The following is a 27,293-nucleotide window of genomic DNA, read 5'->3' on the forward strand; positions in this document are numbered from 1 at the left end:
TCCTTTGCAATGAGCCGTAATGTGTAATGCCTTGCCCCTACCTTTTCCTTCTTCAGGTATTTCATCATCATAAAAATAAATGAAATTATCTGCATTAATATGGTTTACCATCCTGTCCACACGTTCCACTAGTATATCCTTCCCTACAAAAGTTTCATTCAGCACTTTGATCAGAGTATTTCGATGTACTTCCGAATGCAACAGTAGAGATAACATTGAAATCCGTGCTGGGGTCTTATGAAGCTGTTCCATAATGTTATACTCGCTGTGTTTCAGAAACTTTAAAAATTCCTGAGCCTCCTCAATCTTAACAGGCTCATTCAATTTATCATCAGGATCTTTAATAACCACATCTCTTGCTTTATCAGCCTTTCCAGGAGCATAGCATCTTCCACTCCTGGTGAAAAATCCAATTTCAGCAACCTCTTCCTCCTTACTCTCAGGAGTATTAATTTGGCATGTATAGTCCCAGGGAACACTCTTGTTACTCTTGTAGGCAAAAGGCGCAGGGGTTTTGATCACCACCCTAGATGTTATACTTCCACTGCTGGCCTCGTAATTTGGTTTCGATATGACCAGGACAGGCTTTTTTAAATTATTTTCATCTTCCCTTGAATTTTCTTCAGAAGCGCAGATATATCTTTCATTCTCACTCATTCTTTCTTCATAGAACTTCAACTCCTGCTTGTTCATTAATTCTTGGACTATTTGCCTGAATTCTTGACAGTCCTGAATTTGATGACCATTTTCACCATGGTATTCACAAAAGTTCTCTGTCTTTTCCGTTGAGCATTCATTTCTAGGGCTCAATAACCCTCTCTCCTTTATTTGAGCATATATCCACTTCAGTGGTGTTCTTATTTCTTTAATTCTCCTTTTAATTTTTTGATTTTTCTCAATAGCGTTCACTCCCTGATTCTGATGATTTGGAAGCGGGTTTGCAGCAACACAGGGTGCTTCAGAATCATTAAAGGACACCACCTTTCTCTTGATCAGATCTTCAACCACTCTTTTGAAAGCGAGACACTTTTCAATGTTATGTCCTCTAAGATTTGCATGATATTCGCATGTCTCATTTTTGTTGAACCATTTTGGATAAGGTGGTTTAATTGGATCAATGAATTTTGGTGACACTACGTGAGCTTGGACTAATCCATGGAAGAGCTCACTGTAAGTCATTGGTATGGGAGTGAACGTCATCCTTTCATTGTTATGCTCGCGCTTAGTCTCTCATTGGGATGAAGAAGAATTTCCCATCTTCGGCTTACTCACAGAGAAATTTACATTATTCATCTCTCCTTCTTTCCTTTTCACATAGGGTTTCTTTGCAGGAGTTTGGCTACCGACAATCTGCCCCTTCTTTAATGCTCTCTCGATCATCTCTCCGCACATCACGATATCAGAGAAGCTCTTAGTTGCCACTCCTAACATATGATCAATATAAGGAGATTTTAACGTATCTATAAACATGGTTATAAACTCTCTCTCAATAAGTGGTGGGTGCACTTGAGCAGCAATATCCCTCCAGCGCTGAGCGTATTGTCGGAAGGTCTCATTATGCTTCATCTCCATATTTTGGAGAGTAACACGATCAGGCATCATGTCGGTAACGTGTTGATATTGTTCTTTAAACGCATTGGCCAAATCCTTCCAAGACCCTATTTTAGCTCGGGTTAATTGGTTATACCATCTGACAGCTGACCCCGTCAAGCTGGCCTGGAAACAGTGAATTAATAGCCCATCATCCTTCACAAATCCTGTCATTCTTCGACAAAACATGGTCAAGTGAGCAACAAGACAAGTTTTTCCATCATACTTTTCAAATTCCGGCATTTTGAACTTTGGTGGTAATACTAAGTCTGGCACAAGACTCAATTCCTCTGCATTCATTCCGTCTTGAGAGCCCTGCTTTCCCATTTCTTTAAAAAACCCTTTGTACCAGTCCTTTAAATGCTCTGGTACTTCCGTTTTAGGTTTCTCCATTTCCTCAGGATCTACATCAATATACTCATAAGGACTGTTTTGAGGGTTAGTCATGGCCATTTGAACCTTTACCGCTGAAGACCCTGCAGGATGCTCAACTAGCTTTTCAGGTGAGATAACTAGTCTCGGGGTAGACTCCTGCCTAGAAACTTCAACAGGGGCAGTGCTTGGTTCTTTAACTGTTTCAGTACGTAACCCAGACATCTTGGTCATCATCTCATTCATCATATTAGCCTGGCTTTGCAGGATTTGATCTATAATTGACTTTTGTGACTGATCCATCTTTGCCTGCCATTCTTGTTGTATTCTTAGTAAATCTTCTTGCATTTCTTTCTTTAATTGATCAAGTTTGGCATCCATGGCTCTACTTCGCGTGTGATAAGGATTGGAGTTTTTACTTGCCAGAAGATCAAGCTTGGCATCCATGGCTCTACTCGCGTGTGATAAGGATTGGAGTTTTTACTTGCCAGAATCGTCTGTCACATAACCCTTCGGAAATTAATTTTATTGTTCTTTTAAATTCGAATGCATATTATTGGTAATGTGCTATAAATGATACATTTTATTGGTGATGCATTATAAATGATGAATTTACTTATGCATAATGAATGATGCAAGTATGAAATGCAAATAAAAGGCGTTGACCCAAGCAGTAACCATTCGGAAATACTTTCATTGGATAAAAAGTTTCACTCATTACAAAGGAGTTCTATTACATATAAGGCCTAGCCCTCAGACTCAGCTCTACAATTTCATTCATAATGGCAATGATCTCCCTTGTATATTCAGAAACCGGATTTGTGCGCAGTTGGATGATCTCCGCTCTACTGGCTAATTCGTTCATGTACCGAGCCACTTCACCCATTTGAGCAATAGCTTCCTCCATCATGCGCTCGCGTTCTTCTACCAAGTATCGATAATGCTCATATGTATTTTCCCATCCCTTATTGATGCGTTTGATTTCTTTTTCTAGACTGGTAATATGAATTTGACATTTCTGGAGTTCACCTTTCAATTCTCTGATTTCCTTCTGGAAGGATTTGTTTTCTTCGAGAGCAGCTCTTAGGTCCACTGAAGCGGGAGGAACTTGCACTTGCAGAAGGGATTGCTCAAGGTTCGATACATGACTTTTGAGCTCATCATTCATAGCTCGAGATTGGTTCATCTCCTGTTCGAATCTCATCTGTAATTCTCCCATTTCTCCCGTGAGCTCATCTACTTGCTGACTTTTTGTAGAGAATCTCTGCATCCACGATCCAATCTCTGCCTGCTTTCTATCGAGGATTCGATTCCATCCCTGTCTCTCAGACCACATCTCTTCTTTCTTTTGCTTTCTTTCTTCTTCGAGCTCTAAAATTCTTCGATCTTTGTCCTCAAAGTCCTCAATTATACTATTCATCTCAGTTTTTAACCCCTGGACTTGATTCTTTTCTTCTTCTAATTCTTTCAAGCTGACTTCTTTTTCTTCCTGGAGTTTTTGAGCTCTACGAGCCTCAGTTTTATACTGCTTGATCAATTCCTTTTTATCGGCCTCTAGCTCGCATACTTTTGCTTTTCCAGCTTCTATCTTCTTGATCTGACACTTGTTCTCAATTTCCAAACTTTTGATTCGCCGTCTTGCAGCCGCTAATTCTCTGGATCCAAGTTTCTTTCTCACTTGCTGCACCATTTGATAATCCTTTTTTAAGTCTTCTAAATCGGCTTCCACCTCCTCTTTCCGTTCTCTCATCATTATAAACTGTCTGGCATGAAATTCAGCCTCGATAGTCAACATGAAGTTTTCTCTCTCCATCTCTTCTATTTTCTTGGAATCTTTAGCCTTTTCCATTTCAAACTCAATTCTTTGGATTTCCAAATTCGAAGGGATATTTCTGATTTGTTCTTCTATCGACCTTGATCCCTCTCCAGATGTTAAAGATATCTTATCATTTACCCTCTTGATTCTCCAGGCTTCATAATCGGGCGTCAAGATAACATCCGCTCCAACCACTTTAGTCCTGAAAGTCATCCTCCAAGAATCAATCACATCTTTGATTTTCTTTCTATAATTGCCTTCCTTATAATCAAATTCAGCACCAGTCAACCCATGAGTCACGGGAACAAACTGTCGGGCACCGTACTGTCTCAATACCAATAAAGGAGCGCATCCCACTCCTCCCCACAGTCCCAGTAATATAATCCAGTCCAAATCTCCACACTTGAACAAGATTTGCGTATGCATCAGCCACGGTGTTCGCCATGCTATGTTTTGACTCTGTAGATTCCGGAAGAAATCAATCCATTGATCTTTCTGAGATACTTCCGGCCACTCCTTCGTAAGGTACTCAGCAACAGGAGAATAATCTTTCAAAAAACGATTATAGTTGACTTTTTCCTCCTTCCAGAAATGGCTTCTGATCCACACAGTAAGCAATTGAGCACAGCCCATAAAACGACCTCCCCCTAACCTTCTACATATATTCAAAGATCGGAGAGTTTCAGCAAGAATCGCATGGACTGGATTCACCTCTCTTCCTAACTTCTCAACCAAATCGACTACTGCTAGCTTGATCAGCCCCAAACATTTTGGAAAGATTACCAAACCATATATACCCAAAGCAAATACATCTCTACGCACGTTTTCATCTACGTGTGCTTCAGCTATCTTTTGTAAGTGAGACCACGGCACTCCCTCACTTTCTCCCTTGCGTTGCAAGCGATCATTTACCCATTTGTCGCTTGTGCCCGAGATCTTTGCAAGCTTTGACTTAAAAGAAGGCCCTTTTATCGATCGGGAGTAAACTTTGTCCACTTTAACGCTTGGCAAATTCAACAGAAATTGGTATTCCTCGAGGGTTGGAGTCATGTCCTCTCGGTTGAATGTGAAACAACTATAGGCCGGATTCCAAAACTGTATTATGCTTCGTATGAGAACCGGATCTACCTTCACGTATATCAGATGAAATATATCTCCATAAGTCTGCTGAAAAGCTTGCCTCTCAATAAGATTCCAACTTTCCCAAATTATTTTCAATCCCTGAAGCTCATTCTGTTTTAAAAAAGCTGGTGTATAATCAGACAGATCCGACATGTAGTTCCCTGATAGACTATCTCCCTGCTCTTTCTGCTTGGCTTCGGACCAGTTCCTTACATCTGCTGGATTCACTTCTTTGTTTAGGAAACTCCTTTCCATCGTGAAAGTCTTTCCACTTTATCGATACTCACAGATCAATCGCCTTTTCTAATGATATGTCTATGCAGTATGAAAAAAACAAACAAACAAAACAGTTAGTCAAAACAATTGTATAAATTTAACATAAAAAGATATGTAAAACGGGAAATAAATCTACTCCATTTATGTATTATCTACCCGAATAATATTCCTCAAAAAAGGGCCTACCCAAACATGCTTTCTACCCTCCTAAATTTATTTAATTAAATTCTAACTGCACCTAAATTCTATTTCACATGTTTTAAAAGAATAAATCTATTCTACACACTCAAAAATAAATAAATAAAATAAAAATAAAAAGGTTAGAGTAGGTTTCTCCATTGTGTACGCCTATTTTGGGTACCTATTGACGGACAGAGGTTCAGTATGACTTTACCTAGTGTGACCGTTCTATGGTTCATTATATGCATGGTTTCGGCTCTTATCAGGAAAAAGGAACTCGAATTGTCCTTGATGTCGGTGTCCCCTTGGGCTACCAAACCCTTAATCCTCACCCATTACAGGTTTCAAACGGACCGAGTTCAATTCGAGGGGATTCACTGCCTTATACCCATACGAGGAATAAATTCCTACGAAGGTATAAGGTATGTATCCCATGGATTATTTGCTAAAACTCATACGAAGAATAAATTCTTACGAGAGTAAAGCAATCACCCTAAGTAATTTGGATCGAAGCTCATGTCTAGAGCTCATGTTATGCTAATGAAAGTAATGTGTGTGAGGAGAAACAAACAAACCTTTGACTCAAAAACAGGGAAAATAAAAAAATAACACTCAACGAGAACTAAGAAATATCTGTAAAAAATGAAAACAATTAAAATGTTAGTATATAAAAATAAAGAGATAAAATAATAAATAAAAATTCAATACATAGATCATAGTTTTACTAAAGATTCGAACTTATAATTTCCACCATAACGACCATATATAAGCGACCGACAGCCTGACTCTCTAGTAGTCCCCAGCGGAGTCGCCAAGCTGTTATAACCATTTTTTTTAAAACAATTAAATATTATTTTTAAAAACAATTATGACTTTAATTTGGAAAAATTGGGAAATTTGGATTGATTTGAATAAAATTGAAAAGAGTCGCCATCGACCTTTGGGTTAGGTAGGTCGAATACCTAAAAACGTATTTTAAAACAATTTTAAGAAAAATCATTTTTTTTAAAGACAAGATTCGGTCTGTGTTACCAAAGATTCATTTAAACGGATTCGGGAGTCGGTTACGTATAGGGAAGGGTAAACACCCCTCACAACGCCCAAAATCGGTACTTAGTCACTTATATATCGTCGTAAATGGTGGAAATTACAAATTGAATATAAAACTAAAATATGATTCGTTTATTGAGATTTAATTAATTTACTTCGAATTATTTTATCAGAGAAAATTCTTTAATTTGAAAAGAAATCTCGAGATTAACAATCCTCCGTCGGGAAAGTTAACTCGTCTATTTCTTATCTTTTAAAGAATATTCTCTCATCATTTATTTAAAAAACGTGTATCGAATATAAAATGAAATTTAAAATTTACATTCACATAAAATAAAGTGAGCGTCACTTAAGGTACCACACATTACATCATTTTAATAAATTAATTAGTAAAATATACTCGACTTGTTGCAAGTTCCTATGTCGTTAAAATGCCGTATCGGATCGTACCACTTCGACCAAGTGGTACTTTCCACGCCCATTCTACGCATACGTGTTCTTGAAAATATAATCGAATATTTCTTACATAGATAAAAATAAAATGAAAATAAATGTAATTGGAAATATAAAATAAAATATTTACATAATACAAATAACCGAATAACAAATACAATAAAATCATACATAAATGAATAAAATAAAATATTCACAAATGTCAGGGATAAATTCGAACATTAACAAAAATACCTAACATATAAAATCAAGGACTAAAATGAAACTATTACAAACATTGGGACCAAAGTCAAGTATCCACAAAAATGACATTACATACATTAATAGGACTAAAATAGAAATACATAAACATAATGGACTAAATTAGTAAAAGCAGAAATTAACAGGGCTAAAAAGTAATTACAAAATAAACAGGGCCTAAATCATAAACAACAACTAATACAAACATCAGAAATGTGAATAAGCCATAAATAATACTTAGAACTAGATTGAAATTAAAACAGAAACATGAAGGCTGAATAATAATTAAACCAAAAAGTAAAACAAGGACTAAAATAAAAGATTTATAAATGTGGTGGCCAGATTCGAATACCACAGAAAAATACACAATGAACTAAAACAATGACTAAAATGAAATAATTACAAATATGAGCTCAAAACAAAGTATTTACCCAAAATACAATAATGAACAAATAGGGATCAAAATGAAAAGATATAAAATATCAGGCCACCATTATAATTTAAACAAAAACACCATAATAATAATAAATAAGGACTGGAATGAAATACATGAAATATACATTACTTAAATAAAAATATACTAAAATAGCATGACCAAATTGAAATAATACCATAAAAAAAATTAAAACAGACAAGGACTAAATTGCAACGTTAAACAAGATAGGAGCTCAAAGTGAAAGGCCATTAAACTTCCATTCATGAAAGAAAACCGAAGGTTTACAAACTACAAGGACCAAATATAACATTAACCCCTAAAGTCCAGGACACGGGTAAGAGTTTACAAAGGAGCGAGGACTAAATGGGATATTAACCCCAAAAATCCCAGGCGCTCGGCCTCCCTATGCGACGTCGTTTCAATCATATAATTTAAGCCTAAAATGGGCTTTCAATTTCCCATTCCCCTCATTTTCCCCATCTTCCCCTCTCTCTTAAAAATAGAGAACAGAAGAAGCTCTCAATGTTCTCTCCTTCTCTGCCTTTGTCTCCGTCGTGGAGAGAAAGCAGAGGAACCACGGCCGCCGCAGCCAGCGGCGATGGCTTGAGAAATCAACCCATGACCAACCCTTCTCTCTTCCTTTGAACACTAACCCTTCTCCTACCCCAAGCAAAAACCGAAACCCCCTATTCGAAAACCCTAGATCCAAAATAAGGGAAAGTTTACCTTCAATACGGCCTTCTCTGTTCTGGCTAGGCTACAACGACGAGGTTTTCTACAAGGGTAAGATCTCCCTCACTTTGTTTTTTTTTAGCACTCTCTCTATTTTTTTTCTGGTTATCACCGAATCCCCTATTTTCTCTTCTTTGGTCTTTTATGTTTTCTTCCATGTGGATTTCTGGTGAGATGATGATGATATCTAGGTAGATAGGATTTGATTTCTCTGATTTGGGTGAATAAAGTCCAGATTTTTCGGGATTTTTGGGTGTTATTTTAATGGGTTTTTTAGATTTGGGGTAAGTTTGATACACAGTTGATGACATTTGCTTCACTGTGTGACCAGATTGCTGATGACGACCGGCTCGGGATTCACCATCGACACCTCAAGCACGGCTGGGAGATGGAAGGCCAAACGGCTGTGGCGGTTGGTTGTTAGATGATAGCCTTATGGTGAATCAAGTTTAGGGTTTGGCTGATGGGTGTTAGGTTTAGCTAGTTGGGCTCTGGGATTGGGCCTCTTGGTGGGCTTCGGGAATTGATTAGGGTTGGGTACTTGTAAACTGGTTGGGCTTCAGGTTTGGGCCTCAGGATTGGCCTGCAAGACGTAAATTGTAATTAGTAATAATAATAATAATAATAATAATAAAATAAAAAAATCAATATAAAAGACCCGGACAAAAACGGGTGTCTACAGTGACCATAGGTATGAACTTGAGTGTGTGATCAAAACAACCGCACCACTGTTGTTTTGGAAGAAGGCAAATTCACTGTACCGGAAATCTTTTATGAAAATGGTTCAATGAAAGTGGCTGATGCAGGCCTCAACAGGAGTGTTATAGTTTCTAAGTTTTGAACTGGCAATATAGTTTATATACAAGACTTTTGATATGTACACGTAATTTATCTAATCGAAATTCAAGATCTGATAATAAAATTTATTTGACATGCTGACTTACGAGTAATCGTAGTTATCTTATGTTTGACAGCATTAACTAATGTCACTATAAATACCTATCAATCACAATTAAGAGAAGTGACGCTGACTGCTTTCTTCTCCTCTTTCACCCTTATATTTTTCTTTATGTCTTCATTTCCCCCAACAAAGAAACACCGGTCAACTATCGCTCCTGTTCTAACTGTGGCTCTCCTTCTTGACCAAAAGAATTGAATCGTCAAGTGTCTACGAAACTCATTTGTTCCTCCCAACAATAAAACACATCAGTCGAAATTGATTACTGTATGATTTTTTTTTGTTGCCGTCTAGTTCTAAGGTTTCATCTTGATTAATCTGGACTGACCCAGCTCACACACCTGACTTTGGTGGGTGAGTCTTCCAGCGAAAATTTTCTGAATACAAAATAACCAACTGCTTATTACTTGAATCAACTCCGTTGGTAATCCTTTGTAATATTGATTTATCTTTTGTTTTGTTTTTTTTGTATTTTTATAGATAAGGCTTGTAGCTTATGTATTGGAGTACCGGGTATACCGTATACTTATGGTCTTAATTTTGATACGTGTTGGAAACTGGATGAATAAGCAGGTTCTTCAAAACTATATCAACATTTTTTAATGTATTTTTGCTGCTAAACTAATCATAGTATTCTTACAAATATTTATAAATTTAAAAATATTGATTAATAAATCTAATTTAATTTTATAAGTTCTGTGAAGGGTAATCTTAAATAAACTTCACATTGAACACTTGATGAATAAATAAAAAATCTATAACATTAACGGTTGAATCTCTTCTAACCCTATGCATACATTAGACTGAGGAGTAGGTTACAGTGTAGGACAACGATTTAATTCTAAATTGACGGACTTCGATTTAATTTGATGAGATGAGATTTTTTTTTTAAAAATCTAATTCGGATCAAGTTAAGTCGATATTTTTGAGGAGTGAAATTGGATTAGGTTCGGGTGGACTGTGAAAAAATTTTAACCCCGACCAGGGGTAATAATATAATTTATTCAAATAAATTTATAAATAATTGTTATAATACCTCTCTATCTATTGTTTTTTAATTAAATTCTTATTTTATATTATGTTAGATCAAGTCGAATCGAATTATAATTTTGAAAAAAATAATTGAATGATTAAAACAAAATATGATAATTAAGATACTAAACATGTCCGCAATAAGGCTGAATTTCGTTGCAAACTTCATCGTTAGTACTCCCCCGTTCTTGTTCTTCTTCCATACCAGACATTATTGTAGCATGCCAAAACCGCTATTGTTTGGTCACCTGATGGCCCGCTTTTGCTTTATTTCTACTTGTATTTTCTGATTCTTATCCATTTTTTCATTCAAGTTTACCCTCTTTCCTATTTTACTTAATATACTTCTATTTTTTTTATTTATTTTATTCAATAAACTTTTGAATTACTCATGTTTTAATCACTTTAAATTAGTTTATTATTATTTTCGTATAATGTGATTTTTTATTATTATTTAATATAAAATAATTTTAAATATAAAATAAAAACAGAAGGTGGTCGGATGCCACCGTTAGTCGTCATCGGCTGCCATATACGGTGGCCTTTTTAGTCTCAAATTTCATGGGTCGGTTCGCCTTGACCTCTTAAGTTCGAATCTAGTGGTTGTTTGATAACTCCGTAAAAAGACTATATTTTAGGTCTTTTTACTTAAGTTATTGATTGTCTAAAAGTCATTGACATAGCATTTTAGCTGCATATAGTTGCATTTAGGACATATTTTCATGTGGTGGATAATTTTTTCCGAGATAGTTTATTTGATTAAACTGATGTTCTTGATGAGAAAGGCTCATTGTTGGTTGTGATGATGCAGGAAATGACTGAGGAATAATTTATTTGCCGAGACAAATTAATTTGCTAGGGCCAGTAGAACAGAAAACGAAGACAGTAAGGAACAAATTTTCTTGCCAAGGCGAGTTTTATCTTGCCAGTCTGATGCAGTACGAGACAAAATTGTTGACGTCACATGGCCAGCTGTCCAATCTACCTCACGTGCAATCATGCCTTCATCAAAGAATTTGATATCACCACAAACTACTATGTTATTCACAAAAAGGGTTTAATTTCAAGGGTATTTAGGGAATTTCCAATGGCACCAAACCCTAGAAATACCCACTATAAATATCCTATTATAACTCTTCATAAGGTGTTCAGAATCATACAGAGAAAATACCCTAGGCTTGGAAAAAGACGTCCGATACATCCTTTTTTTCAACGTTCCCCACTCGTCCATCCTTGGTGCCCTCCATAGCCAGGCTTTGTCGGGGCAGCGACCAGGCCCTCGAAAGAGGTTGGTGCACTAGAGCAGTCATGGTGGTGGTCTGATGTCACAACAGATCTCTGTTCTAGGAGTTTTTCTTCCTTTTGTTCTTCATGTTTTATTTTTCTAATGGCTTGTACTTAATGAATATTTTTGGGATGATGTAAACCACACCATAAACTGTTTTATTTGGTGTTGATGATATTTTATTTTACCTTTAATGAATGATTAAGTATGATTTTGTTAAGTGTTGTTTTGTTATCTGTTTTAACCTTTTGCCTTGACACTGTAAGAGCTTCGAGAGATTGCGTGGTGCCTAGGCGAAACATTTCTAGACCTTGTAAGAGCTTTCGAGAGATTGCCATTTTTCTAGAAATAGATTATTAGATTCGAGAGAATTAAGATAGATCTACGTGAGCAATGAAATAGATCCGGGATGGTGATGTTTTAACCTGTTTGCCTTAGAGATAAGGAGAGAGTTTCAATCGACTAAAAGGGATAAACGCTTGAGTATGATAGACAACGACTATAGTTCATGCTGAGGAGTATTGCCACAACAATAGTCTGAAAAACCAAGGGTTGTAGCTCACGGTAAGTAGTATTGTCATAGCAACCGTCTTAGAATACTCAATAACCCTGTCGGGCAGCCTAAGCATAGCATACCAAATCATTCTTAGCATAAAATAACTTCTCACCATAGCAGAATCAACCTAAGTGATCCGTTAGAAGACTGATTGTGTGAGGTTGCCAGTCTATTTACAGTGTTTTAATAACTTTAGCCTTGACAACTTTTATTTGTTTACATTTGCATATTTTTCTTTCATCGACAAAACTTTTCTGCTCACTTCACTTTACAATTTTTCTTGCCTCGACCATACTTTTTTTTCGATATGTTCTTACCATTTGCCACTGCATATTTTCCTTGTTTATATAATTAGACTTAGATACTTAGGATTAATTAGTGACACATATTCTTAGTTGTAGCAATCTTTTAAAAGCCCTCCAATCCTCGTGGAGACGATACTCACTCAGTACTATATTACTTGCATCGATGTGTACACTTGCACAGATTTGCTTGCCTTAGCATATACATTTACAAGCGATCATTGTTTCACCGAAAAATGTCCCAAAACCCATAAATCTCGAGTGAAATATTTCGGCTTCCTCACTTTTGATCTCCAATTCGTGGACTTCGAAGCAAGTTCCGATAGAATAGAGGTCAAATTCGAACTCAAGATGTCGAAGCGAAATGATCCGTGAAATTTGGGACAAAAATGTCACCATCTACAACAGTCGATGGTGGCGTTCAACCACCTTCTATATTTATTTTATATTTTAAAGTGGTCAAAACTGATAATTTAGATACTAAACACGTAAGTTTATGTACGCTTTTAAAAAAAATAAAAGTTTAAATACTAAAACGGATTAAAATTGATAGTTTAGTTACTAAACATGTAAGTTACCCCGACTTTAATTCTGGATATAACTTCCCGAAGAAAATTTCAAATAGATTGAGTTTTGAAGCGGCTATAGTTTACATACAAGAATTTTGATAGGTACACATGATCTATTTAAACGAAATTTAAGATCTGATAATCAAATCTATTTAGCTTAATGATCTAAAGTGATTGTAATTATTCTATGTCTAACACCATAAGAAAAAATCACTATAAATGCCTCTTAACCACGACTAAAAGAAAGAATCTAAACTACTTTCTTCTCCTCATAAACTCTTATATTTTTTTATGTCTTCGTCTCTTCTACAAAGAAACATTAGTTAAAATGTATGTAAAGAGTGGTTACATACTCACCCTGAAATCTAATTTTCTTAAGGTTAATTGTTCATTTTATTGATGACATTTACCTTGAAATTTTATTTGTGTTCGTCTAGTATGAATTTTTATTATTATTAATACATATATGTTCACAGAGCCGTCTCAGACATTTTAAAAGATTCAATTATAAAAATAAAAAATATAATAAAAAATTAGGAAACCTATAAAAAAATGAAGCTCTAGCGATTGTCCAAGTGTTTTAAGGAAAAAACACAAAAACTAATTGCGTGAATCAGTGAAAATATGTGTTTTAAGGGAGTAATAAAGTATAGTGTTTGATTAAGTTTTAATCCTATTGATATCATTGTTACTGTTGTATTATAGAAGTAGCGACTTCCAATTGATGTATTTATTTTGATTGTAGGTTTATATTAAGTTGTCTTTTATATGTAATAGTATTTTTTTACGATAATATTATCATTATAATATTTATAATTAATACTTTTTAAATATTAAAAAATATTATATATATATATATAGGACGAAACCCATACTTAGTTTTTAAAAACTTCGAATTTTACTATTAAACCAAAACCTTTTAAGTTATTTAAAAAATAATTGTATATCTAGCACGAATCAATTTATCTCAGTGGTTAAATGAATTGTTATTGTTTCTAGAAGTCACGGGTTCGAACACCAACGACTGTAATTAGGTGATTGAACATTCATTATGAAATGATTGAGAGTATTTAGAATAAATATTATTTTGTAATTATCTTAGCTTAACCAAAAAAATAATAATTATACCATTAAAATGATATATATGTTAAGCTAAATGTAGCTTGTATCGTATATGTTAAGCTATTGAATGATAATAATGACGTTAAATGAAGAAAAAAAGAATTAGAAAAGTATTATATTGAGAAAAGTATTGTCCCTTTGGTCCTCCTCACTTCTAACTTCACCCTACCTCGAAATTTCCTAGTCCAACGAGTCTTCTTCCATTTCCTGCAATTTCGGTAAATTACATGTACAGTATCTAAACTATCAATTTTAATCCGTTTTAGTATTTAAACTTTTAATTTTTTAAAACTTAACGTTTAATTTTGAACGAGTACTAAAACGAAACAAAAACTAAAGTTTTTAATGGTGTGGTAATAAAATGAAATAAAAACTGAAGTTTTTAACGACGGGTACTAAAATGAAACAAAAGCAACTAAACTTTAGGTATTGTTTTTGGAGAAAAAAATAGAAAGCTTAGGTACTAAAACGAACCAAAATTGATCATTTAGGTAGTAAAAGCATAATTTATCAAGTTTTTTATTACTCGACCAATTAGATTTATAAACATATATGTTTTAATATTTTCTTGGGTAAACTACATGATTGATCACTTAGTTTTGTATTTTGTCAATTTTTCCTCACTGATTTCAAAAAACATAATATATAATCACTTTTGTTTTTATTTAATTAAGATGTGGTGACCACGAGTTAACTGTCGTTAAATATTATTTATAATCACACATTTAATCCATGTTATTTACATATTCTCTCAATTTAGTCTTACTTTTAAATTATTAAAATAAATTTAATCATCCAATCAAATGATGCCATGTGTCATTTTCATAATATTATATATATATTAACTTTTAAAAATATTTTTATACTAATTTATTGAATATGTTTTATTATTAACTTAATTTATATATATTTTATTTTATTTTTAATTTAAAATTATATATTTTATATTAAAATATTTTGAAGTTAATATAAGAATAAAATATATTTAATAAATGACACATGGTATCATTCGATTAGAGGATTAAATTTATTTTAAAATATGATTGAATTAAAATAATATAGAAATAATAAGGACCAAATTTGTGATTATACCAAAATATCACGTCACGTCACTTCATTTGCTAACTGTTAACTATAGTTAACCTTATTTTTATTTATTAATATGAAGTAACTATAAGAGATTATTTATTAAAAGATAGTTGGTCCAAGTCTTCTTAGTCAAAGTCTTCTAACTCACCGACTTGCTATATGTTTGGCTGGATTTAGTGGAAAACTCCATTGTTAATCCTCAATTGTTGTTGTTGTAATGCCACAATTAAAAGCAAAGCTGCCATGGTTGGGTCAGCTAATGGCCGCTTTTGCTTTTGCTTTAGTTGTATTTGTATTTCCTGGTGCTTGCCTCGCCAGGCATGTAAATCAGGATTGTGGGTCTGTTTTTTGTGGAAGCTTGAATATCAGTTACCCATTCCGGTTGAAAACCCAACCTCCTCACTGTGGTCACCGTAGGTATGAAGTTGAGTGTGACAAAAATAACCGCACCACTGTGGTTGCGAGAGAGGGGAAATTCTCAGTCGAAGAAATATTTTATGAAAATTACACGATGCGAGTAGTTGATGCGGGCCTCGACATGGATGATTGCAACTCCCTTCCTCTCTCTTCCGTATATTATTATAGTCCTTATCTTGACTGTGAAAAACCTATTCAATTTTATTATGATTATAATCTTAGCCTTATGTATGTTGTGAATTGCACGAAACCTATAGAGTCAGCTCTCTATATTCCAGCATCTCGTTGTAGGATCAACTCCAATGTCTCTTCCTATTTCTACTTTTTAGACGGAAGAACCCCGCTGTCTAATTTCAGTCAATCCTGCACTTTGGAAGTGGAGGTTTCAATTTGGGTTCATAATATCTCAGGCATGTCTACGCTGGATATCTACAACAAGCTATCTGAGGGAGTTCTGCTTACATGGATGACGGAGTACTACTTCAAGGAGAATTGCATCAGCCACAAAGTTTCATTTCAAGACGTGTAAGTTTCTCCAAAGAATCTCAGTGTTTTAGTAATACATCATTAACTTTACATTTTTTGCTTAAAGCATTTGCCTATGCTTTTTGTTTAGTTTGACTCACTTCTTTCTTTTATGTTAAAATTACAGGGTAAACTATACCATTTCTACTTAACTTTATTCTTTCTACTATTTCACTCACTATATTTTCATTTTTTTAATTTTCTCACTGAACTTTTGAATTATTTTTGTTTTGGTCACTGAATTATATTATTATTATTTGGTATGATGTGGCCTTTTTTATTATTATTTAGTATAAAAATAATTTAAAATATAAAATTAAACCCATATGGTAACCGTCTATTGCTTTTCGTCGTTGGACACCACCACCAACGGCCGTAAATGGTGATCTTTCGGTCCCAGATATCATTGGTTACTTCAACTTGATCTCCCGAGTCTGAATACGACATCTACTTTATCGAAACATGCTCTGAATCCGGTCAAAAGTGAGAAAATTGAAATGCCAATGGTCATAGATGGCTACCGATTCCAAAAGTCGAAAGTAGTCAACAGTGACGAGAAGAGGCAGTGATTATTTTAAATCTTTTTAAATTATTTTTATATATAATAATATATAAAAATGCAATGAAATAATAATAATAAAGTAATTTGTAGTGACAAAACAATAATAATTTGAAAATTTAATGATTAAATTAAAAAATTGAGTACAGTGAATGAAATAGGAGAGAGAGCAGAGTTAAATAGTGAACGGTATAGTTTACCCAAATTTATATCCATTTTAATTATTGTTGTGTCAATTATGTCACTCAGATATTGTCTATTTTGTTGGGGGTTTTTTTAGCAATTTACACTAATATTTAAATGGGATCTAGGTTATACGGCTCGCTATATGTCTTGCAATCTGCAGTTGCTAGCGTTTTATGTGTTGGAGTAACAGGTAAATTAGCTTTAGTTCTGCTATATTTTGCTCATAATGGGTAACTTTATATTGATCAGATTTTACCAATGCATTCAATTTTACCTTTCTTTTAAAGGAGTAGTTATCTAAGCAAGACATTTACTGTGTTGATCTCATAAAGTACTAATGTTTTCCATTATGTCTTTTTCCGTTAAAAAAAAGTTGGACTCATCACGCTGAGGACCCTGCTTGGAATACTTTGTTTGGTTGTGCTTGTTACCTACAAATGGAGAAGAAGTCATTTATCAGCTGATGATAAGATTGAAGAATTCCTTCAAAACCACAATCTCTCACCAATTAGATACTCCTTTAAACAAATCAGAAAAATGACAAAAAAATTCAAAGAAAAATTAGGTGAAGGGGGCTACGGCTCCGTGTTTAAAGGAAAGCTTCGCAGTGGACATCATGTGGCAGTGAAATTGCTTGGCAAATCAAAGGGTAATGGCCAAGATTTCATAAATGAAGTTGCCTCTATTGGGAGAATCCATCATGCTAATGTGGCAAAACTCGTTGGATTTTGTGTGGAGGGATCAAAGCAAGCACTTGTATACGACTTCATGCCAAATGGATCTTTGGATAAAATCATATTTACGGAAGAAAATAAGAACGCTCTGGGCTGGAAAAAGATGCTTGAGATTGCGCTTGGGGTGGCTCGAGGAATCGACTACTTGCATCGAGGGTGTGACATGCAAATTTTGCATTTTGATATCAAACCACACAATATTCTTCTAGACCACAATTTCAATCCAAAAGTTTCGGATTTTGGTCTTGCTAAATTGTATTCAGTCGATGAGAGCGTCGTGTCTCTCACCTCAGCACGGGGAACAATAGGATACATAGCTCCCGAATTGGTATACAAAAACCTAGGAGGCATTTCATACAAAGCCGATGTTTATAGTTTCGGGATGTTACTAATGGAAACGGTGGGAAGGAGAAAGAATGTGAATGCATTTGCCGATCACACCAGTCAAATCTATTTTCCGTCTTGGATTTATGACCGATTGGATCAAGGAGAGGACATGGAGCTTGGAGATGCTTCTGATGATGAAAAAGTAATGGTTAGGAAGATGCTAATAACAGCCTTTTGGTGCATACAATTACATTCCGCTGATCGTCCATCGATGAGTAAAGTCTTGAGGATGCTTGAAAATGAGGATGAGTTACTTGAAATGCCTCCAAAGCCATTTCATGAACTTCCTCTTGACACATCATCGGAGGTTCACGGTGGTGAGAGCCCTAATGATGAGCCAACTACATCAATGGATTCTATTACCATAAACAGCAGATCAAATGTGGTTTGAGATTGCTTTGCAGCTTTATATTATTTTGCATTTTATATGTACTTGTATGATGTTATATGTGGAGCATATGTACACGGATATATACTTAGAACTAAATATTGAACAAATTTGATACTGATATTAGCTTTGAAATTTAACTTTCTTTCTTGAATAAGCTAAATGTGTCATGTTATCAAATTAACATAAATTATTAGTTTTATAACAAAAATAAGGGAGACTAAAAACGTATAATTATATTAAAACATGTATAATCTAAATATTCTTTGCATTCTTAACCGGTAAGATACAAGTTACATAAGTATTGAACGACTAACTTTAACTAGTAGGAAACGTGTTACATAAGTATTGAACAAAAGGGATAAATCTCAACATAATCCCTATATATTTTTGTTCTATTGGGTTTTATTTTTAGTTTTCGATCGAGGTTTATAACTAGAGGCCCCTAATTTTTAAATTTTATAAAATAGTCCATACTTTCTATCTTTATAACCGAGGGCTCATGATTTAAAATTTTTTCTATGATATATTAACATAATATTAAATTAATTGTTCAAAATAATAAAATATATTTTCATTATATATGACTTATTTTTTAGTTTTCGCTCAGGCTCCAAAAATGTTGACGGCTATGGTTATTTTAAAATACTTGTACCTCAAAAGTGATATATATGTTAAGCTGGAATATAGATTGCGTCGTATACGTAAAGCTATTGAATGAAAATAGTGAGGTTAAATGAAAGATGACTAAAAATAGAGGTACTAAATTGGGAAAAGTGCTGACCCCTTGGTCCTCCTCACTTCTGCCAAGAAACATCACCCTGGCTCATTTTTGGAAATCCTTAATCCAACAAATCTTTCATGAAAATCATGTCTAACGTGACGCAGTTGTTGGGCTAGAATTAGTCCCGTAAATGAACTGAATGTTCAGCGAACCATTCATGAATCGTGTGGCGGGAAGTTCGTTTATGTGCGTTTATTTATTAAATGAACGAGCATGAACAAGATTTTGTGTTCGTTTAATTAAATGAACGAACATGAACATAGGTCTCGTTTGTTCATTTACGTTCGTGAACGTTCGGTTATGTTCGTTTATGTTCATTCATTTATATTTAACCCAATCTTCTTAAATCAATTTTGGTGACCAATTTATAAGTATCTTAAAAATATTAATTAATATGATATTCTGATGACAAACTCCATAATTAACACAATTTTATTTGGAAAACCCAATAATATTAACATGGTTTAGTTCTTTTTAAACGATCCATAAGCTGCATACCCAGCACCGTCAACATCCACTGTGCCGGAACCCTATGTGACTGCGCCATCAACTCGAGTCTCGAGTTTTAATTGAGCTCTTAATTTTTTTTTTGAGTTCGAGCCTTTTCGAGTTCGAGTCGAGTTTCAATATTATATTTCGAGTTCGAATCGAGCTTGATAATTTTCAGCTCGCGAGTTTTCGAGTCAAGTCGAGCTGACTTTGAAAGTTTTCGAGTTCGAGTCGAGCTCAGCAATACTCGAGCTCGACCCGGCTCGTTTACACCCCTAGGTAGGGTCTCTAACGTTTATGTTCGTGTTCATTTATGTTCGTGTTCGTTTATGTTCATGTTCGTTTATGTTCGTTTATTTATTAAATGAACAAACATGAACAAGTTATATTCCTTAATAAACGAACATGAACAAAAAAAATTTGTTCATTTATGTTCGTGTTCGTTTATTTATTAAATGTACGAACATGAACATACCTCCGTTCGTGTGCGTTCAGTTCGTTTAGAGGCCTAGCTAGAATATGACTTACGACGTATAAATTACGTGACGTATTTGAACTAACAGCGAATAGAATTTTGTGGGTCTTCATGGGATGATTGAGATGACGAGGGCTTGTCTGCCAATAGTAATAGATGGTCCAAATGGAAGGTGTGCAGTTCATACTGCCTTTTCTCTCGTGCGCCTCGTTCGGTTCCCCGAAAAGTAAAAGAGGCCAGACCCTGTAAGCTGTAGCTATGTACGGCGGCTTTAGGATCCGACTGTTGGTTTCTCTCAAACATGGGCAAAGTCAAAGTCTTCAGTCCCCATTAATGCTTCTTCTCAGGCTCGAGTTCTCTAATAAGTTTGCCTGGATTTAGTTAGATACTTAGTTGTTAACCCCCCCAGTTCCCATTGTTCTTCTTCTTCTTCCCTGCCCAAAACTTTTAGCGTGCCACAATTAAAAGCTACATTGCCATGGTTGGGTCAGCTAATGGCCGCTTTTGCTTTAGTTGTATTTGTATTTCCTGGTGCTTGCCTCGCCAGGCATCTAAACCAGGATTGTGGATCTGTTTTTTGTGGAAGCTTGAATATCAGTTACCCATTGCGATTGAAAAACCAACCTACTCACTGTGGTCACCATAACCTTGAACTTGAGTGTGACAAGACTAACCGCACCACTTTGGTTTTGAGAGAGGGGAAATTCTATATTAACATAATATTATATGAAAATTACATGATGCGAGTGGTTGATGCGGGCCTCGACATGGATGATTGCAACTCCCTTCCTCTTAGTTCCATGTACTTTTATTATTATTCTTTCTGTGAAAATCGAGTCAATTGCATTATTTTGATTATTATTATTATAATTACAATCTTGATTCTAGAATTATGTATGTTGTGAATTGCACGGAACCTATAGAGTCACCTATCTATATTTCAGCCTCTCGTTGTAGCATCAACTCCACCAATGCCTCTTCCTATTTCTACTTTTTAGATCAAAATACCATGCCATCTGATTTCAGTCAATCCTGCACTGTGGAAGGCCGGAATCCAATTGGGGTTCGTAATATCTTAGCCATGTCTACGATGGGTATCTACAATAAGCTATCTGAAGGTGTTTTTCTTGAATGGAAGCGGGAGTACTACTTCAAGGGGTCTTGCAGGGGCAACAAACTTTCATTTCAAGACGAGTAAGTTTCTTCGAAGGATCTCTTAGTATGCTTGAATACATCATCAACTTGAGACTTTTTTGTTTAAAACAATTGCGTATCCCTTTACTGCTTTTTACCGCTTAAATAGGTTTTTTTGTGTCGATTACATGTGAATCAGATATTGTCTATCTTGTAGATTTCTTAAAATAATTTGTCGTGAAATAAACTATATATTAACGGTGGAAAGTATAGCTAAACATCAATATCGATGAAGGCTTGAATTTTAACATCATAAATAATTGCTGATAAAGTTTTTTATCAAATCTAATCTAATGTTAAAACTGTAATTAGTATCGGCTAATTGTTGATATCGTTTATAATATGAAAACATTTATTGAGTTTATGGATGAAACGGGTCACTCTGTTTATTTGGGTGTGTTCATACTTCATATTGCAGATTGTATAATGTGCAATTCGGCTTCGGAAGATATTGGAAGAGCTTTGAACATTTCATTTTCCATGGGCTCGACCAACCACCTAGTCATGAAATGTATAAAAGTATGATTTACAGAGTTCATTTGCATTATTTTTACTTATACTTTACCTCGTCTGTTCCTTAGTAATATTGATATGCATATATCTCTTGTCTTGTATTTCTACAGAAACTTATGATCACGTTGTTGAAGTTGTTGAAGGGACAGGTATGCTTTTGGACTCCGTTTGCATGTATAAGAAAAACTGTGAAATAGAAACAAAAAGCTAATCTGATTTTAGGTTTACAGACTTTTTGAGAATGTAGGTAACATGTTACTGGATTTATTTCACAACTACTAATGTGTTCCAATTTGTTTTTCTTCATGGTTGTCCTAATATTATTGACTTTGCCTGGGATACTTTTTTTGCTTGTGCTTGTTGCTTATAAATGGAGCAGGATACATCTATCAGTCGATGATAAGATCGAAGAGTTCCTTCAAATACAAAACAATCTAGTTCCGATCAGATATTCTTTTAAAGAAATCAGAAAAATGACCAGAGGTTTCAAAGAAAAATTAGGTGAAGGGGGCTACGGCTCCGTGTTCAAAGGAAAGCCTCATAGTGGACATCATGTGGCCGTAAAATTACTTGGCAAATCAAAAGGTGAAGTTGCCTCTATTGGGAGGATTCATCATGCTAATGTGGCAAAACTTTTTGGATTCTGTGCAGAGGGATCAAAGCAAACTCTTGTATACGACTTCGTGTTAAATGGATCTTTCGATAAAATCATATTCACATAAGAAAATAAGAACATTTTGGGCTGGAAAAAGATGTTTGAGATTGTGTTTGGTGTGGCTCGAGGAATCGACTACTTGCATCGAGGGTGTGACATGCAAATTCTGCATTTTAATATCAAGCCACACAATATTCTTCTTGACAATAATTTCAAGTCCAAAAGTTTCAGATTTTGGTCTTGTTAAATTGTATTCAGTAGATGATAGCATCATCTCTCTCACAGCGGCACACGGAACACAAAGATATATTGCTCCCGAATTGGTATACAGAAACCTGGGAGGCATCTCATACAAAGCCGATGTTTTTAGTGTCGGGATGTTACTGATGGAAATGGTGGGAAGGAGAAAGAATGTGAATGCATTTGCTGATCACACCAGTCAGATCTATTTTCCATCTTGGATTTACGACCGATTGAATCAAGGTGAGGACATGGAGCTTGGATATGCTTCTGATGATGACAAAGTAATGGAGAGGAAGATGATAATAATAGCCTTTTGGTGTGTACAATTACTGTCTACAAATTGTCCATCGATGAGTAAAGTGTTGAGGATGCTTGAAAATGAGGATGAGTTACTTGAAATGTCTCCAAAACCATTTTATCAACTTCCTCTTGACACATCATCGGAGGTTCATGGTGGTGAGAGCCCCAATATTAATGAGCCAACTACATCAAAGTATGATATTACCATAAGCAGCAGATCAAATGTGGTTTGAGATCGGAAGCATTTCATCGCTTTGCATCTTTATATTATTTTGCATTTTATATGTACTTGTATAATGTTATATGTGGAGCATATGAACACAGATATATACTTATAACTAAATATTGAACAAATTTGATACTGATATTAGCTTTGAAATTTTAACTTTCCATCTTGAATAAACTAAATGTATCATGTTATCAAATTAACATAAGTTAATAGTTTAATAACAAAATATAAATGACATCGATAATGTATAATTGTTTTATAACATATATAATCTAAATATTCTTTGCATTCTTAACTGTAAGAAACGAGTTACATAAGTATTAAACGATTTATTTTTAATAATGTATAAAAATGTCATGTAATTTAATAATTATTATAAAATAATTTATAGTGATCAAAATTGGAGTAATTAGCAGATTTCATCGTTATTGATCGATTTACACTTTTGCTTCCTCATATTGAAATAAATTTCTTTTTTAATGGCATTATTCTTGCAGGTACTAGTGTTTTACGTGTTGGAGTAACAGGTAATTAGCTTTAGTTCTGCTATATTTTGCACATAATAGGTAACTTTATATTCATCCGATTTTACCAATGCATTCGGTTTTACCTTTCTTTTAAAGGAGGAGTTATTTTAGCAAGATATTTACTGGGTTCATCATGTTGGTCTCATAAAGTACTGATGTTTTCCATTATGTCTTTTTCCTTTAGAAAAAGCTGGACTCATCATGCAGAGGACCTTGCCTGGAATACTTTTTGTCTCTCTTACAGCAGCACGCGGAACAATAGGATATATTGCCCCCGAATTGGTATACAAAAACCTGGAAGGCATCTCATACAAAGCCGATGTTTATAACTTCGGGAGTTACTAATGAAAATGGTGGAAAGGATAAAGAATGCGAATGCATTTGCTAAGCACACCAGTCAAATTTATTTTTCGTCTTGGATTTATGACCGATTGGATCAAGGCGAGGACACTGAGCTTGGAGATGTTTCTGATGATTACAAGGTGATGGTGAGGAAGATGATAATAACAGCCTTTTTGGCGTGTACAATTACTGCCTGCATCGATGAGTAAAGTGTTAATTAAGGACGCTTGAAAATGAGGATGACTTACTTGAAATGCCTCCAAAGCCATTTCATCAACTTCCTCTTGACACATCATCGGAGGTTCACGGTGGTGAGAGCCTAATGATGAGCCAACTACATCAATGGATTCTATTACCATAAGCAGCAGATCAAATGTTGTTTGTGTTGCGGAAGACGGCTATCGGATAGAGCAAAATCGCAACTGATAATTTGAGGAAAATAAAAATGAAGATAAAAGAGACACAAAATTTACGTGAAAAATCCCTAAAAATTTAGGGTAAAAACCACGGGCAACGGTAGAAGAATTTCATTATGAGAAAATAAGAATTACAACCTCTCTCGATCTACCAAGGAGAAAACAATGATAATTCTCTCTTGATAAAAAGGAGAAAACAACTCTCAAGAAACTCTCTAAATTCTCTAGTATTTGGAAGAAAGCTAGAATGCTTTGGGATGGTTTTGAAGCTAAATAGGCTAGGGTATTTATAGCTAAATCTTAAGGACTTAATCTTGTAAATACCCTAAAGTACAATGACTAAATGTGTAGTTTTACCATCTATTTTTTTATCAATTTGGTGGCCAAATTTAACCACTAGCCGCCCCACTTGTTGAACCAAAAAATTCAGCCGTTTTGTTTACTTTTAACAATCTCCCACTTGAAGATTTGATTGGAACAATCATATCTTCACACCATTCTTTCTACCTTGTACCATCATGTTGCTTACGTCTCTGACAGGCCACAGGAGGATCGACACCAGGTAAATTTATTAACATTGATCGCCTTTGTCATGAAATCTGCTATGTTGTCTTTGGTGTGGATCTTTTGCATATCTACCGTTCCTTCTTCCACCTTTTCACGAATGAAATGGTACTGAACCCGTATGTGCTTTTTCCTTGAATGAAATGTTGGATTCCTTGCTAGATACAAGGCACTTTGACTGTCACAAAACAGATAGACATACTCTTGATTGTGCCCAAGCTCCTCCAATAGCATCTTCAACCAAATTGCTTCTTTACTGGCTTGTGTAGCTGCTACATATTACGCCTCTGTTGTGGATGTAGCCACAACTAACTGCAATTTTGAAACCCGTCTTACAGCTCCACCAGCAACTTTGAACACATATCTTGTAGTAGATTTGCTTTTATCCAAATCCCTTGCATAGTCAGAATCTATATACCCATTTATTAGTAAGTTTGATCCTCCGTAACATAATGCAATATTTGAGGTCCCTTTGATGTATCTCAGGATCCTCTTTACTGTATTCCAATGCTCTTTTCCTGGATTCGCTATGTACCGACTAACCACTCCCACTGCTTGTGCAATGTCTGGTCTTGTGCATATCATAGCGAACATTAAACTTCCTACTGCTGATGCATACGGTACTCGAGACATCTTCATCCTCTCTTCTTCACTGCTAGGACTCATACTGGAGGATAATTTGAAGTTAATAGGAAGAGGGGTAGAAATTGGCTTACAGTTGTGCATGTTGAATCGTGACAAGATCTTCTTCAAGTAATTCTTTTGTGAAAGCCAAATCTTCCTATTACTTCTGTCTCGGTGAATTTGCATCCCTAGAATCTTGTTTGTTGATCCCAAGTCCTTCATTTCAAATTCCCTAGCCAGTTGTGCCTTCAATTCTTCAATATGATCTTGTTGGGTCCTGCAACCAACATGTCATCCACATACAACAGTAATATAACAAAATTGTTATCACCAAACCTCTTGAAATAAGCACAAGGGTCTGCATTAAGTCTGTTGTATCCAAGGCACATAATGAAGGAATTAAATCTCTTATACCAACACCTTGGCGCATGCTTTAGACCGTACAGAGATTTGTTCAACTTGCAAACCAAGTTCTTCTTTTCTTTTTCTTCAAAACCTTCAGGCTGGAGCATGTAAATCTCTTCTTCAAGATTTCCATGAAGAAAAGTTGTTTTAACATCTAGCTGCTCTAGATGTAAGTCCAATGTAGCACACATTGCAAAAACTACTCGAATTGTTGTTAGTCGAACCATAGGAGAAAAAATTTCATTGAAATCAATACCTTCTTTTTGAGGATATCTTTTGACCACCAGTCTTGCACGATACCTCTCAACTTGATCATCACCATTTCGCTTGATTTTGAAGACCCATTTGTTACCAATTGGCTTCCTTCCTTGTGGTAGTGGCACAAGGTCTCATGTATTATTTTTATGAAGGGCTTCAATTTGCTCTTGCATCGCCATCATCCATAGTGAAGCATCTGAGTTGTTTATTGCCTCATGGTATGTTGATGGCTCACCGTCCTCTGTTAAAAGGCAGTATACAATATTAACTTCTATAACATAATCTGAGTGCCAATTGGGACGTCTTCTCACACGATCTGATTGACGAGTTGTTGGAGCTTCAGAACTCTCTGGTTCTTGTTCATCATGTGTCGGTTCTGCTTCAGAAGAATCTCTTTGTTCAAACTCTTTTTCCACATGTATCTGAGTAGTCTCTAACTTTTCAGCGCTATCATCGTCTTCTTTTCTTTGTAGTTTATCTTCTATAAAGATAACATCTCTGCTGATGATCACTTTGCGGGCAATGGGATCCCACAAGCGATACCCCTTTACTCCATCAGCATACCCCAAGAATTTGCATTTCCTGGATTTTGGATCCAACTTTGAAATTTCTTGGAAGTTGTACATCATGTACACAATACTTCCAAATACATGGAGGTTTGAATAATCAGCTGGTTTACCAGTCCACATCTCCATTGGTGTCTTCAGCTCTATTACAATTGATGGAGCTCTATTCACGAAATAACAGGCGGTATTGACTGCTTCTGCCCAGAATGATTTTTTTAGGCCTGCATCCCTCAACATTGCTCTTGTTGTTTCTAACAAGGTTCTATTCATCCGCTCTGCCACTCTATTTTGTTGAGGAGTGTTCGCCACTGTGAACTGTCTTTTGATGCCTTC

At 35.1% G+C, this 27,293-nt stretch overlaps 1 protein-coding gene and 1 pseudogene across 1 annotated transcript; both read left to right on the top strand.

Moving 5' to 3' along the window:
• Nucleotides 1-7,810: 7,810 nt before the first annotated feature.
• Nucleotides 7,811-23,265, top strand: LOC120123902 (annotated as a pseudogene).
• LOC120123872 (rust resistance kinase Lr10-like) lies at nucleotides 15,378-18,450 on the top strand. The gene is made up of 3 exons (XM_039142678.1): nucleotides 15,378-16,122; nucleotides 16,993-17,057; nucleotides 17,241-18,450. The coding sequence occupies exons 1-3, from the start codon at nucleotides 15,398-15,400 to the stop codon at nucleotides 18,377-18,379; spliced, it is 1,929 nt and encodes a 642-aa protein (XP_038998609.1). The 5' UTR covers nucleotides 15,378-15,397; the 3' UTR covers nucleotides 18,380-18,450.
• Nucleotides 23,266-27,293: the final 4,028 nt, after the last annotated feature.

The sequence above is a fragment of the Hibiscus syriacus genome, unplaced genomic scaffold (assembly GCF_006381635.1).
Source record: "Hibiscus syriacus cultivar Baekdansim isolate YM2019G1 unplaced genomic scaffold, ASM638163v2 tig00110403_pilon, whole genome shotgun sequence".
Taxonomy (NCBI): Eukaryota; Viridiplantae; Streptophyta; class Magnoliopsida; order Malvales; family Malvaceae; genus Hibiscus; species Hibiscus syriacus.

Excerpts from the sequence above, each read along its gene's own strand:
- LOC120123872 (XM_039142678.1), top strand. The coding sequence starts at position 15,398 with ATGCCACAATTAAAAGCAAAGCTGCCATGGTTGGGTCAGCTAATGGCC. Across the intron at positions 16,123-16,992 it reads AAAGTTTCATTTCAAGACGT|GTTATACGGCTCGCTATATG; the intron begins GTAAGTTTCTCC and ends AATGGGATCTAG. Across the intron at positions 17,058-17,240 it reads TTTATGTGTTGGAGTAACAG|TTGGACTCATCACGCTGAGG; the intron begins GTAAATTAGCTT and ends GTTAAAAAAAAG.